Genomic DNA, 16,397 nt, shown 5'->3' with positions numbered 1-16,397 from the left:
GAAACCACGTGGATCTGACAGACAACAACAAAAAAGCAGATACCATTTTCACTTTTGGAATTAAAAGGAAGAAAAGAAAAGAGAAACAACACAGTTAATTGACTATAAGGGGGGAAGGGGGAGGGACAGACAAGGATCACTATGTCTGATAGATTATACTGAGGTAAGATCTTTGAATCTCCTTAACAGAAATTTTCTTGTTGCATGCCACTGTTTTGACTCTTTTCTTTTGGAAAACTTAGACAAATGGCATGGTACTTCACTTCAGCAATAAAACAAAAATAAACAAACATTATTGAAAACACAGGCTAATGGCACGTTGTATTCACTGCTCATAATCTAGTCACTCACCATTTTCAAATTATACAGTATTTTAAGTTGCACACAATAGTCTCCCTATATACACTATAGTCTCCACTTACATAACCACACTACACTCTCCCTTGTCTATTTTTTATGATTCTATCCTATGTAAATGTTATAGGCTGTTTCTTGATGCAGACACAAGACACCTGCTAAAAGGAGGAAAATATCAAGTGAAGAAAAGGAAGAAAAACTGGCAAAGCAAAGGGAAAGACTGAAAAAGTCATATTGTTCAAAAACTGGTGAAGAAAAAGAAGTGCTCCTGCAGGATAAAAGAGAAAGGGCATCCAAGCTGAGGAAAGTAAAGGTTAATTCAAGAAGTGCCAAAAGAGCTGCTGAGATCCTTTATGTGAAAGATAATGTAATAAAAAAATTGTATAAAAAAGTCGTATCACATACTATTGTGATGCCACACCACCACCCTTCAACACACACACACACACACACGCACACACACACACACTTTGATTAATGGTAAATGGACTGCATTTATATAGTGCTTTTCCATCTGCATCAGAAGCTCAAAGTGCTTTACAATAATGCCTCACATTCACCCCAATGTCATTGATAAATGGTGACAGAAGACAGAGTGTGGGAGAAAGCCATTATCAAAGACAAATGAGTGAGCAGGGACTCAACAGAAATGCAGCTGAAATGTTGTCTACTGTAAATACACACACATCCCAGGGATTTGGTGGTGGGGGGGTCACACACCTTGACTTGTGTAGTGCATGTGTGTACTGAAAATTGCTTGTGGAGGGATGTCTTCTGGAGCAGAGTGAGGGACCTGCGAGCTCAACTCACCAAGAATGGTGCAACATAAGACAACCTTTTGCAGGGGTGGGGTTGGAAAGGGGGGGCTTATTGGCCCCACACAGGTCCCACCCCTTGAATCAAAAACACATCCCTTCACCCACAATTTTCATAGACACATGCACTCCACAGTCAGTGACACCCCCCCTCCGACATACATGCTTCAGCCATAGAAGTCGAGCAGTTCAGATGCAACACAGTCTGTGTGATTTACGCGTCAGAAACAATCTTTAGGGAAAAAAAACAAAACAAACAAAAACTAATTTAGTTTAAAAACCAGGGAAAGCTTGAAAAATTTCCTCACAAACAGAAAATTAATAAAGACAAAACAAATTTTAATCCTCAGTTTAACCATCGTTTAAGGTTCCTGAAAAGTAACTTAAAATTTGTACAATTGGTACTGAACACCTTTGCAATCTTAAAATTGTGTAAAATTGTAACCACCAAACAACAAAGTTTAGCCTGAATGAAGTGTGCACCTGTTAACAATAGCATTAGCAATAGCAGTGGTCTGAACAAATGAACAAAACAAAAATTTTATTAAATGGACTGCATTTATATTGCACTTTTCTATCTGCATCAGATGCTCAAAGCATGTTACAATTATGCCTCACATTTACACAGACACACACACATACAAACACACACACAGACACACACACTGATGTCAGGGTGCTGCCATACAAGGTGCTCACTCCACACCAGGAGCAACTAGGGGATTAAGGACCTTGTCCAAGGTGATTTTCAGGCTAAGGTTTGAACCGAGGATCCTCTGGTCTGAAGCCCAATGCTTAACCACTGGATCATCACCTCCCTATATTCGAAACATGTAGTAAAGTGTAGGATCTGACCTGGAAGAAGTCTGCTATCATAGCAACATGGCTGGCACAGGCACACTTCCTGGCATCTGGCACGTCTTCGCCGACCTGCAGAGAAGGAGGCATGATTATAAGAAAAAGGACAAAGTGAAAGAAGAGTGCGGCTGTAAGAACAAAATAATGTAAGTGGAAACAGAAGAGGACAACAGATGTACTAAGATTTCTTGGTCAAAGGCAGCAACAGTGTTTTTTTTATTGTTGTTGCTGTGGTTTAAATTAAACGTGCACTCTAACTCACATTTTACACATTAATATTTGAGACAGATCTATAGGGATTTTTCTTTTGTTGGGGGGTGGGGGGGTGGGGTGCAATACAGATACTGGGTATAAGTACTGGGTATAAGTATAACCAACAATCAACCAATGTATGTCATGCTGCTTTTACTTCACTCGATAATCTCCATGTCAGACAGAAGTCAGACTACCAGAGCAAGAATTTTAGCTGAGGAAGCTTCTGCGATTTGAAGCGAAACGTCCTCGCGTCAAACAACCCAGTCCAATCGGAGGTTTAAGCTTCTCTACTAAACTGTCAAAGTAATCGTAGTACACAGTGATGGACTACTGAAAGCAATGAAATATGCTTCATCATCAATAATTATCAGGTTCTTCCTGCTACTGTGTGCTTCCTTATCATTTCTAATTATGTGGAGGCACAGGATGACTGCTCTCTGTTTGGCACACTGCAATCAGAATGCCCACCACAATGTCCACAAATACACCACGTTCATGTGGTTGTGGTGAACTGACAATACTTCACTACAACCTTATTACAATGCAGAAGATGAACCAAGGACCATCGTGATTTAGCACAATGCCATCAAGAGATTCAATGGAGACTCTGTTGTGGTCCAGTACCTTATAGTCTGGCTGTACGATCTGACAAGAATGTCCACAACAGGACAGGATTGACATAAAGACAGCACTCAATCCCTCTCTTTCATACTTTCTCCCCATCTTTTCATATGTCTGTGAGGGTTGATGGCTGAAAGTAATGTTGGCACTATTAACAGCTATTAGGTGCTTGATTCTGTTACTTACTTTACTTACATAGGCCGAGTAAGTAAAACGTAAAACGCCTCTTCAAAAAAACCTTTGGGTGATGTCACTGAGGGTTTGTCCAGTATATACTAGAAGTGACTGAAAGGTTTTTAGCCTGTCCACGAAAAACCCACAACCGAACTACTGTAATACATTATTTGCCAACATAATCCCCATGTAAGTCCACACAAATTTTCCAGCATTGCTGAAGTGCCTTAATACTGTTCTCACAGAAGGCCTTATCCTGGAGCTCAAGGAAGTCATCCACTGCAGATATGACATCATTATCAGTTTTAAAACGAGTTCCAGCAAGACACGTTTATATGTTTGGAAACAGATGGAAGTCCGAAGGAGCCAAATCAGCATAATAATACTCACTGATGGTCTGTCCCTTCTAGAGATGGTCCACCATTATGGTGCCCTCAGGATTCCAGAAGACAGAGGCCAGAACCTTTTCCAGCAGATGAAAAAGCTTTAGCTTTCTTTGGCGGGGAGAACCCACATTTCCATTGCTTAAACTGTTGTTTGGATTCTTGTGATGGACCCAGGTTTCATCTATGGTCACACACTGTCGCATGAAGTTATCCGGATCTGCCTCAAAAGGCCAAAGATTATCCCTGGACATCTGGAATCTTGTGCATTTGTGATTGGCCATGAGAAGCCTACAGACCCATCATGCTGAAAGTTTCGTCATTCCCAGTTCTTCTGTCAGAACCGAATGAACTCTTTCCAAGGGAAATGCCTACTGTACTGACTATGTGATGCTCAATTAGTCTTCTGTCAGCGAGGACCACATCATGGATCTTCTGGATCATATCGGTTGAGGTGGCAGTTCTGGAACTTTCTAATCTTGCTCCATCACCGAAACACGTACTTGTTCTGCCCCTCTTGAATTTCGCTGACCAGTGTTTAACTGTAGCATAAAACGGGGCTTCCTCCCCTAATGTCATTACCATGTCCTCATGGATCTCCTTCAGAGACATTCCCTTTTTCATGACATACTGAATCACAGCACAACCATCAGCTTTGTCCATTTTACCAATCTGACACACCCCTACTCACTTCACTGAAATATTGTGTCTTCTTGTAGTCAAAATTTCACATATTCTCAAGAGAAATGTTGGTTTCTCAGAATGCAAAAGATGGAGAACCACACCCCACTTTTTCCAGGTCTGGCTCAAAAATTTTCAATCACCCCTCATATATGCCTATGGACAAGACACATAATCTACATGGTCTCAGTCCATCCAGCTGTACATGGGTTCTGGCCATGTCTTGGGAAGTAACCTGAGTTGGACTGGTGTCCTGTCCAGGGGGAGTCATAGACTATCATCAAACTACAAACTACGAGCTATGAAATGTGGAGATACACATTAGCCCCAACTTATTGGAAGTAAAAGAGTATCAAATAACTTTCATCCTCTTCATGTCCACTCATCACAAACATTTATTTTTTTCTTTTTCACTTTTAATCACTTCGCTCCCATTCAGTGAGACAAGACTTTGTATTTTATTTACGAGATATTTGGACCCTTTATTGCGACTTTTAATTTTTTTTTATTTTCATTTATATAGTGCCAAATCACAACAAAGTTGCCTCAAGGTGCTTCACACAAGTAAGGTCTAACCTTACCAACCCCCAGAGCAAGCACACAGGCGACACTGGTAAGGAAAAACTCCCTCTGATGATTTGAGGAAGAAACCTCAAGCAGACCAGACTCAAAGGGGTGACCCTCTGCTTGGGCCATGCTACCGACACAATTTACAAAACAATTTGTTTTTTTTGTTTTCTTTGCTATACAAATCAACAGTGTTCATCAGATATGAAGTGTTCTGATTTCAGCTAGTAATAAATGATTACAATTTCTTTTCAATGAAAGTTAAGCATCTATAATGATAATGTGGAGAAGTAAATAATGATTTAACAAGCAAAAATACGAACAAATCCTCTGCAGGTGAGAGTGGTCAAAGGAATCAATAAACCTAGAGAACTGGTTGATCCAGTGTCACTGTGATGGGACGCGGCAGATCATTTTCAGGGACAACCTGCGGCTTGGGATAATTCTCAGTTTTATCATGTGGGAGGAGACACACAAACTAAAATCTGATTCGCCAGCATCTGTCAGGAAAGATGACTTTAAGATTGCTTTCAGCTTGTTTTCATCTTGGAATATAATACGAGCCATGGAATTAATATACATGCTGTTGGATTAAACTGCACAGTGTTTGGTACCTTCCAGGAGTAGGTGAGGTCATACCGGACTTTTCCATTGCAAATGGGGAGGTCCACGGAATGAACTCGGTGGTGAAGACGATGGACTATGTCTAAGAATGATTCTAACATGACAAGTATGATCAAATGAAGTATTAATGTATTAAAATTAAGAGTTGATTAGAAAAAGTATTAGAAAAAGTATGTTACAAATAAGTGAAATGAATGATTATATGAGTTGTTTTTCATAAAGAATGCAGAGTCAGAGAAAAAGAGGAAGTGAAGAAGATGTCGCAAACAGGGCAAGAAAAGCTGATGTTAAACAACTGATCAAATGATTAAGATGTTGGTAAAAATTAAATGAATAATAAGGAATGAAAATGTTTGTATATGATCATATGAATTGTTTTTATGTGAAAGAGAGTTGTAATGAAATGATTGAATATGATTGATGTGATTTTAAAGAAATGATTTAAAAGAATGAATTCTCAGAAAGCTGAAGTGTTAACATAAAAGAGGAACTTGAGAAATAAGTTACTGGTAGGGGCTGCGGGGATTTCCAGTCAAGTAGAAGGAGAAGGGAGGAGGTTTTGAGTCAACAGCGTCCCCATGGTAACCAAGATCATCTGAGGACAACAAGAGTCAAGAACATATATAACCTGTGAAACACCAGAAAACGGGGTTATTCTTCCAGGGAGAGGTGCTGTTGCCACTACTCCCCTGCTACGAGGAGATCACAAGACTTGACCATCTTGTGAGCAGCAATTGGAATCGTGGAGTGAGAGGACTGGAGCCATAAAAGATCATTTGAGAGAGATTTCAACTCCCACTCAGGCCGTCCAGTCACAGAGTAGCAGAACAACGGAGAGTAACTACTGGCCTTAAGTCTGAGTGGGGAATGTTCAATGATTTCTCTCTCAAGGAACATCACCGCATACCAGAATGGATTAGATCAACTTTTGGTTGATTGAAGACGGAATAATTTCTTATGTGGATTAACTTCCTGAAGGATTACAACATCACACAAGGATCGTGGTCAGGTAACAATTAATAGCTGATGAAGAGGAAATCAAGTTCATCGAGCTGGGGACCCTAACCTCAAAAACCTCCTTCCCTCACTCCTAGAAAAAAGAAGTCAATCCAGTCCCAGTCAAAGTAAGATCAGACAGAATCATTGAATTAAAAACAAAAATCTCTGCCAATCATTATTTTAATTATACTTGAATTACTGTTGTGAAATTATCACCATATAATCTATGTTGATTATGTTATTGGCACTTGCAAAACCTGCAATAAATTTCCAAGCATGCAGTTAAAGTGTTAAGGCTCGGACATTGGATTTATTGATGCTTCTTAAGGTGTAAAAGTTAAAGTTTATTGGGTGTACAACATCAAAAAGGCTCTAAAAGGTTAGTCTGTTTTTTTAATGAAAATAACACATCCTGGGGACTCGCTGTACGAGTCACTAAATTAAAAATCTAACAACATTCCAAGAGCCCTGATCCATAAGAGGAGAGCTGCCGTTAACGGGCGTGGCTGGTTCGTATCCTGGTTCCTGAGAAGGCTATTCGACCGGGGTGCAAGATCAGCTTCAGCGGGGTGGACGTCCGGATGGAGGCAGTGAGCAGCTAGACAAATCTCCTTGCCACCAGCTTGAACAGCCTTTGTGCAGCCCTGCCGGGTAATACCCGTGGAGACACGAAGGTCGGACCCCAGAGACGGAGAGCTGGTTTTTACACAAACACACTCATCGGAGGGTGAGCGTGTGCCGTGTATCTAAAAAGCGGGATCTGACACATCATAAACAGATGATGCACTAGATGACACCCATGAGGAAAACAATGTTTCCTCAAATCCTTCCCTCATATCTCTGGTGGGAGTGACCAGGGCTGTGAAATGAAAATTGTGAAATCAGAGGAAAATTTGGAGGGGGTCTGGGGGGCATAGCGCCCCAAGAGCCGGGGTCTCGGACCCCATGGTATCCCAGAAACCAAATTAATTTTTTATCTAATAATACATTTTCAACATCTTCTGGAACAAAAAAATCTCAAAATTAGTGCATATTTAAATGACCCTGCATTCAACATTTCATTTGAACTGTCAATGATAATGTTGAAATAATAGAATATGACGTGGAAGTAGGACCTGGAAAGATTTTCCTTTTAATTGTAAAGCAAATTATGCATTAACTCAGAACAAATAAACTACATGAAATTAATTTAGACTGAAAAGACTGTTACAGCATTTCAAAAACTACAGCTAAAACTTGTAGAATATTTTGAAATTCATGGTAAAATATCAATAACATACCTTACCCACATATTCTTGTGTAAATTCCTGTAAATCCACTCAAAGCCACAGTTTTTTTTTCCAATGAAAGAAAGTCTAGATTAATAAAAAAAAAGTCACATAATCTTTTCTAAAATCCTGTTTGAACAGCACAATGTTTATTTTCCAAAGAGAAAAATTCTTACCGTGTTTCTTGATGGCACAGTTCGCTTTTTCTGTTTATTTTATCTTTCAGGTGTGTTGATGAAGCCAGCGACAATTCCACGGATTCTTGTCCTTATCAGACTTTAACAAACTGTCTTTCTCGCCATCTTCTTGCTGTCCGACGTCGGTCCGTGACACAGACAAGCTGCATAATTCTTCTTTTCAAAACTTTAGAGCTCTAAAGGTTTGCAATGTCGACATGCTACGTTTAGCTTAAGCGTTGTGCAGGTGCCACACAGCGTCGCTGCAGCGACCAATTAGTCCCGCTTTACGACAGCTGTTGCAACAGCCAGGCTTTGAGAGAGGGATTTTTCTCCTCGAAACTGCGTGGATCCAAGGACACTGACTTGTGTCTGTAACACACAGATCAGTGTCTGTGGAGTTATAAAACTTGCACGATGTAAAAAAAGAACACTTTGTGATAGACATTTTAAAAACTCAGTGACGATCACAATTACAGAGTAAAACACTAACTCCCCCCCCCAATGATGAAATCTGTGTAATTTCACGGATCCGCTGAGTTTTTAAAATGTCTATCACAAAGTGTTCTTAAAACCAGGCTCTTAAAACCACTGCTGCTGTGTAGTCCTCTTAGACCTGAACCTGCAAAGGCTGCAGCTCTGTGACTGCATGATATGAGTGACCTCAAGTGACTCTGGAGGTCTGCGATACTGGCTCTCAGCACAATCCAATATTGTGTACTGCCCGATGAGTTGGCCATGACACCATCAGCCCCTCCCTTCTGGTCCCAGTGACTCACCCAGTTGATGAGAATGTATCGTGGCAGGGCAGAGGTGGTGGGCTCCTTCAGGCTGCAGAAACCGTACATCACCCTGCCAGTGTCAAAGGTCAGCGTGATCTCTGCCAGGCCTCCATCTGCACCACAAAAAGCAGGCTTTATGATTATATTAATATCCATAGAAAACAACTGAGTACTTGAATAGCAATCTATTTTATTGATTTATCTAATGCTACCTTATATTTCCAGTCATAATTTCTCCAATGTCTGTCTTATCCATTTTTAAAACTGATTACACTCTGTGCTGTTACTGCATCCTCTGGCAGGCTGTTCCATGTATCCACCACTCTCATTGTAAATGAGAATATCCTCAAATCCAGATGTAACCTTTGAAATAGTTTCTTGCTGTGACCCCTTCTGTTGGCTTCTGATAATGGGAGCTCAGGCACACATTCACTTGCGGTATGCGCCTTGCTCTTCGTTATGCACTAACTCTGCCACAACTGAGCGTGTTCATGCACTGGCACGTAAAAAGAAAATAATCTTCTATTTCAGACATTAATTCTTGTTTTAACCATGTTTTTGTTGTTGTTTTTTTTTTTAGAAAATTCAGGAATAATTATGATGTATTCTGATGGTGGAACGCAGACAGACAACTGTGCACACAGTCCTATGTGTGTTTCACCCATGTGCGTCTGTTTTTGGTCTTTTTCCCCTCAAATTGTGTGCAGGCTCTGTGTTGGATCATCAGCCTGTCAAGCAAATTTAGTTAAGACCAAGGATTGAAACTCACAAACTCAAAAGGCTATCACCACCCACTAAATTTCCCTTTGACCTTGATAAATCATGTTGCCTGTGCAAACCTATTACCAAAGCTTGAACACTGCTCCAGTGTCCACAATGTCACCCTCAAACTAAATCCATTGTACAGTATACCTAGCTGTTCTTCAACTGCACCTTTGTGCCCGTGCATAGCATTTGGTCAAACCTGTAAAACTGTATAAATTCTTGTGAAAGTGTTACAGAACTCACTGAGCTTTATAAAATAAAGTAACAGGAGCAGCAGTTCAAAAACACTTCATACAACCCCAATTCCAGTGAAGTTGGGACATTGTGTAAAATTTACAACCCCTGGCAAAAATTATGGAATCACCAGCCTCGGAGGATGTTCATTCAGTTGTTTAATTTTGTAGAAAAAAAGCAGATCACAGACATGACACAAAACTAAAGTCATTTCAAATGGCAACTTTCTGGCTTTAAGAAACACTATAAGAAATCAGGAAAAAAAATTGTGTCAGTCAGTAACGGTTACTTTTTTAGACCAAGCAGAGGGAAAAAAAAATGGAATCACTCAATTCTGAGGAAAAAATTATGGAATCATGAAAAACAAAAGAACGCTCCAACACATCACTAGTATTTTGTTGCACCACCTCTGACTTTTATAACAGCTTGCAGTCTCTGAGGCATGGACTTAATGAGTGACAAACAGTACTCTTCATCAATTTGGCTCCAACTTTCTCTGATTGCTGTTGCCAGATCAGCTTTGCAGGTTGGAGCCTTGTCATGGACCATTTTCTTCAACTTCCACAAAGGATTTTCAATTGGATTAAGATCCGGACTATTTGCAGGCCATGACATTGACCCTATGTGTCTTTTTGCAAGGAATGTTTTCACAGTTTTTGCTTTATGGCAAGATGCATTATCATCTTGAAAAATGATTTCATCATCCCCAAACATCCTTTCAATTGATGGGATAAGAAAAGTGTCCAAAATATCAACGTAAACTTGTGCATTTATTGATGATGTAATGACAGCCATCTCCCCAGTGCCTTTCGAGATTCATCACTGAATATGACTTTCATCCAGTCATGCACAGTCCACGATTGCTTTTCCTTAGCCCATTGTAACCTTGTTTTTTTCTGTTTAGGTGTTAATGATGGCTTTCGTTTAGCTTTTCTGTATGTAAATCCCATTTCCTTTAGGCAGTTTCTTACAGTTCGGTCACAGACGTTGACTCCAGTTTCCTCCCATTCGTTCCTCAGTTGTTTTGTTGTGCATTTTCGATATTTGAGACATATTGCTTTAAGTTTTCTGTCTTGACGCTTTGATGTCTTCCTTGGTCTACCAGTATGTTTGCCTTTAACAACCTTCCCATGTTGTTTGTATTTGGTCCAGAGTTTAGACACAGCTGACTGTGAACAACCAACATTCTTTTGCAACATTGCGTGATGATTTACCCTCCTTTAAGAGTTTGATAATCCTCTCCTTTGTTTCAATTGACATTTCTCGTGTTGGAGTCATGATTCATGTCAGTCCACTTGGTGCAATAGCTCTCCAAGGTGTGATCACTCCTTTTTAGATGCAGACTAACGAGCAGATCTGATTTTATGCAGGTGTTAGTTTTAGGGATGAAAATTTACAGGGTGATTCCATAATTTATTCCTCAGAATTGAGTGATTCCATATTTTTTTCCCTCTGCTTGGTCTAAAAAAGTAACCGTTACTGACTGCCACAATTTTTTTCCTGATTTCTTATAGTGTTTCTTAAAGCCAGAAAGTTGCCATTTGAAATAACTTTAGTTTTGTGTCATGTCTGTGATCTGCTTTTTTTCTACAAAATTAAACAACTGAATGATCATCCTCCGAGGCCGGTGATTCCATAATTTTTGCCAGGGGTTGTACATAAACACAGAATACGATGGTTTGTAAATCCTCTTCAAGCTATGTTCAATTGAATACACCACACAGACAAGATCCTCTTCAACCTATGTTCAATTGAATACACCACAAAGACAAGATATTTAATGTTCAAACTGAAACTTTATTGTTTTTGTGCAAATATTTGCTCATTTTGAAATGGATGCCTGCAACATGTTTCAAAAAAGCTGGGACAGTGGTATGTTTACCACTGTGTTACATCACCTTTCCTTCTAAATTGTTGAAGCTTTGTAGGTGGAATTCTTTCCCATTGTTGCTTGATGTACGACTTCAGTTGTTCAACAGTCCGGAGTCGTATTTTGCACTTCATAATGCACCACACATTTTCAATGGGCGACAGGTCTGGACTGCAGGCAGGCCAGACTAGTACCTGCACACTTTTACTACGAAGCCACGCTGTTGTAACACGTGCAGAATGTGGCTTGGCATTGTCTTGCTGAAATAATCAGGGACGTCCCTGAAAAGACGTTGCTTGGATGGCAGCATATGTTGCTCCAAAATCTGAATGTACCTTTCAGCATTGATGGTGCCATCACAGATGTGCAAGTTGCCCATGCCATGAAAATAGTAAAATGAGCTCTTCATCAAATAAGGTCATTGTTAAAGGAGTTCTATTGTGCAAAATGTTTTTATCTACATTTTCATGTATTTGAGTTTTCATGTTCAACATTATTAAAGTGACACAATTTCTGAGTGAGCTCACAGGAAATCCACTGCTATAAACATAATTTAGGGCTGACCCAGCTCATTTTTGACTTTTGTGACACATGTAACAGAAATACCCGCACACCCATAAAATGCTTTAATTTGACATCAGATTATTCAAAGACAGTTCATGCAAAGGGAATAGAAAAATAACATCATTCTAACCCAAATTCTGTTTTATTTACTGAACAGTTGGGGCAAGAACTTTTTCTCAGCACACAAACCACCTCAGTGTAATTAGTCACAAGTGAGTGGATGTCCATCCAAACAGGTCATGCTTTCTCAACAAAATAATCTGCTTAGCTGTCTGATATATCTGTGACAGACTTTGACATTTAGGTTATATAGTATCACCCTATATATTCTTTAAACCATTCAACCTTGCCCTGGTGGCTGGGGGGTTGGGGGGGGGGGGGGGGTGGCAGATGATTACTTTGCCAAAACGTTTGGTCACCAGCTGCTGCTAAAACCCACATCTACAAAGGCAATTCTCCCTACCGTATACAGGAAAAATCAACCTAGAATGTGTTGGTTTTATTTTATTTTTTCCCAGTCAGATGAATTTCTGGTCCCATGGTTGTCAATGCTTGATGTCTGTGTTATCTCAAAGGCCCAGCTGTGGTGCGGAGACGGTGAATTTGGAACAGTATTTATTATTTGTTACTTAGTTTACTTATTTGTTACTGGGGTCCCTGACCAACAGTCCTTAGTCTGCCAGGATATGTGACCACTATTCCTCTATCTTGACAGGCACAGGTAACCCCCAAGGCTGTGTACTAAGCCCCCACATCTATTCCTGTTTTACCAATCACTGCCTGCCAAATGAACACTCAAACTCAATACCAAGTCTGCAGATGACATCACAACTGGAAACCAAATCATGAAATATGAGAAGACAGCCTACAGGAACAAGCTCCTACGCCATCATTTTGCGCCTCCAACAATCTCAGAGCCGAGTGTGAAGCCACTCCCCCATATATATCATCGGGGTCAAAGTGGAGCATGCCCTCATCTTAAAACCTTATCTAGCCTTCACATACTGGCTTCCTTGTGAAGAAGGTCCAACAAAGTCTACATTGTCTTAGGAGGCTGAGAAATACCCACCTACCTCCCAAAATACTTTCTAATTTCTACCGCTGCACCACCCACAGCATCCTAACCAGGTGCATCTCAGTATGGTGCAATAGCTGCACACTGATTCAGTCAGACCAAAATACTCTACAGCGGGTCTTCTAGGTGGCCCAAGTCTCAGCATCCACCTTCCCATCCTCATCCTGAAAGACACTCATCATATACACAAGCTGTATAATCAGAATGATTCAGAATATGAAAGGAAAAATCTACTAATCGAAGAAGGGAGAAGATTGATCAGAATTAAATAGTTGGATCCAATCACAGTTTTGGTTGGAATAACAAAGGTGGTGCAATGTTTTAAAGTGTGTTAGATCAGGAAAATTTTAGTACCTGTTACTCATATAAACAAGGGCGCAATTTAGAACTAGAAATTGGGGGGACAAAGTGCAAGGCCAACGGTTCTAGATAAGCTCAGATGCATTCTGAGCATCCAGAACAGTAATTTTAATGTTTTGAGAAGACCATAAAGTGGACACCATTTCACTTATGCAATTTGAAACTGTGGATATAAGTACTTTATTCTGAGAATAGCCAGCACTGATTTTATTAACATCCTGGTGTAAATAAGGTATCACCACATATGTAGAACTCAAAAAGAATGATAGGTTGAGTTCTCATTTTTAAAAAAAACTGCAATGTGGTAAAATGTATTCATAAATATGAAAGAACAGGCTCTTAATAATTATTAACTATCGCATACTGTATTTTTTTTTCTCAAGATTTGTTTTTGCATAAGTTTGAAAAAAACAACAGATCATAAGTTTAGGATAAAGTACTTATCATGAATTAAATTTTCGAAGTGGCACCACTGACAACACTCATACTGAACATAATTTCGCTTGCATAGACTGATTTGGAGATCAAGCAATAATTGCAGATGGGATTTCTGAGGTCCCAGATAGCTTTTCTGATTTCCTTTTCTAACTTTCAGAATTTAGTAAATTAGCATATGGTCCATTGATACTTATGTGTAGACACTAGTCCCTAGAGCAGGGGTGGCCAAGTTCGGTCCTCGAGAGCCACCTTCCTGACACTCTTAGTTGTCTCCCTGCTCCAACACACCTGAATCCAATGAAAGACTTGTTAGCAGACTTTTAATAAGTATTTCATTGGATTCAGGTGTGTTGGAGCAGAGAGACAACTAAGAGTGTCAGGAAGGTGGCTCTCGAGGACCGAACTTGGCCATCCCTGCCCTAGAGGCAACTATTTTTGGTTTCAAATCTGGGCAAATGCAGCCCACAAAATTCTGAATGTGACAAACAAGAAACAGGTGTTGTAAACAAGTCAGTGCTGCTAAAAAAACAAATTTGCAGAAACAAAGACACTATTCTGACATGGTTTTGCACATAAGACTGACATAGCACGTTTCAAGTACACACATATATGTCTGAAGGTGGGGGGACATACCATATTCTGTCCCCCCGGTTGAAAAGGTGGGGGGGGGCATGTCCCCCCATCCCCCACCAAATTGTGCCCATACATATAAACATCCAATCAGATCATCCAATAAGTCTGGATACAGGAATCAGGGGCTTTGATTGTTTTGATGTCAGGGCGGGAGGGAGCCCGTCACCAGGAGCGGCTGGACCCGCAATGCAAACCCCCAGACAAGGCTTTGGTGTGGGAGAAATCATGGTCTTTATTCCAGGCTTGGTTTCGGTACACATGTAATCAGTCAGCGTGGCAGAGGTACAAGCAGGATCTGGCTGAGACGCAGTCACAAACGAGCAGGGTTCAGAGGCACGAGCAAACTCAGACATCCGGGATGAAGCAAAAGGCATGGTCGAGGTACAGAGCAAAGTTCAGAACACGGCAAGACAAAAACAGGACTGTGATGGGCGCTGGAAAGAGTACAAAGACTACAATCTGGCGAAGAAGTGAAGGACTGTGGAGTTTAAATACTTGTGGACTAATTAGGGAGAAGTGAGGGACAGGTGGTGTAAACGAGGTGCACCTGAGGAACAATCTAGAAGGGGTGTGGCTTCTGGCTAAAGAGTAAGACAGGGCAAAAGTGTGAGGAAGGGAGTGAGCAAAGTGGCATGATGTAATAGACAAAGACACGGGAGCAGGTGCAAGAGTGTGAGTGAACAGAAACAAACAGCAAAAGCAGAACAGAGTAAAATGGAAATCAGGGTCAGAATGAAATACAACAACAGGAACCAAAATCAAACATGAGCATAAATAAAAGAGCAACTAGAACTGATCAGAAAAGCAATACAAAAGCAGAATCAAACAGGAACAGACTAATCAACAGAAATCAAAACCCGATATAAAAGTATAACAGAAAACATATACAGATGAAAGCTAAATGAAAAACAATGAAAACACAAACTGGCTGAACAAAACTAGAACAGAACTTGACAATGGCTAAAGTATTGAAAGTAACAAAGTGATAGGAAAAACATAACAGAATAACTCATGATGAAAATCATTACTGATAAACAGAAATTGCAATACATAACAAATGGAACATAATCAGATAAAAAGCACTGACGATAAATAATAACAAAACCCTGTGACTAAAGCATAATATAATAAATGTGATAAACAATGAAACTAAGACTAAAGTAACTAAGGGACCAGAGTGAAAGCAAATAATAACAATAAAGCAAAACAAAATATGTGGCAAAGAAAAGATACACAGAGAATAAATGAAACAAAAGCAAACATAACATGAACATGACAATGATAATAAGACATGGCATAGAGGCTCAGAACATGGAAAAAAGGTCCAAAATCATAACAGCTGGCCCCAAGAGGGCCAGACCATGACATTTGATGACCAGGTTCAAACAGAAATGGTTCTGAAATGTACATAAAGTCCCAGTCCCTGTTGTGGAATCTGGTCTAAGGTGGAATTAAAAAAAAGAGCACATGACAAGGAGCTGAAACGCTGCTGCTGTTAGAGGAACCAAAACAGAAAGAACATGACTCCACTGTCCAAATACAACTACAGGATCTGTTTACTGAACACATCAGAACAACCATGTCATTGTTTTACAGACGTATACACAGACGTATGCATCTACTTGATCTTACCTTATGTATCAGCCCGGGCTTTACGTTCTCAGGGTGCAGGACTACTTTGTGTCCCTAAGGTGAATAAGAAGTCTACGGGTCACAGAGCTTTCTCTTATCGTGCCCCTGTTCTGTGAAATGATCTCCCTGCATCAATAAAACAGTCAAGTGCGTCTTAAGTCCAGACTTAAGACGCACTTATTTTCCCTTTCATATGGCTAGCATACTGGTACAGTTTTGTTTTACGCTTTTTACTCTTTTAATTCATTTATTAGTAATTGGAGCGG

At 40.1% G+C, this 16,397-nt stretch overlaps 1 protein-coding gene across 6 annotated transcripts in view; it reads right to left on the bottom strand.

Moving 5' to 3' along the window:
- dbn1 (drebrin 1) overlaps nt 1-16,397 on the bottom strand; it is a 356,842-nt gene that overhangs the window by 72,509 nt on the left and 267,936 nt on the right. For all 6 annotated transcript variants that reach the window (XM_034177848.1, XM_034177845.1, XM_034177847.1 and 3 more), the window contains exons 3-4: nt 8,558-8,673; nt 2,028-2,102 (exon numbers count right to left, since the gene is read on the bottom strand). In XM_034177848.1, coding sequence (XP_034033739.1) covers nt 2,028-2,102; nt 8,558-8,626 — 144 coding nt within the window. In that variant the 5' untranslated portion in view covers nt 8,627-8,673. The remainder of the gene's footprint in view (nt 1-2,027; nt 2,103-8,557; nt 8,674-16,397) is intronic.

Source organism: Thalassophryne amazonica, chromosome 9, assembly GCF_902500255.1.
Source record: "Thalassophryne amazonica chromosome 9, fThaAma1.1, whole genome shotgun sequence".
NCBI classification, from domain to species: Eukaryota; Metazoa; Chordata; class Actinopteri; order Batrachoidiformes; family Batrachoididae; genus Thalassophryne; species Thalassophryne amazonica.
This window is presented reverse-complemented; position numbering and strand designations above follow the sequence as displayed.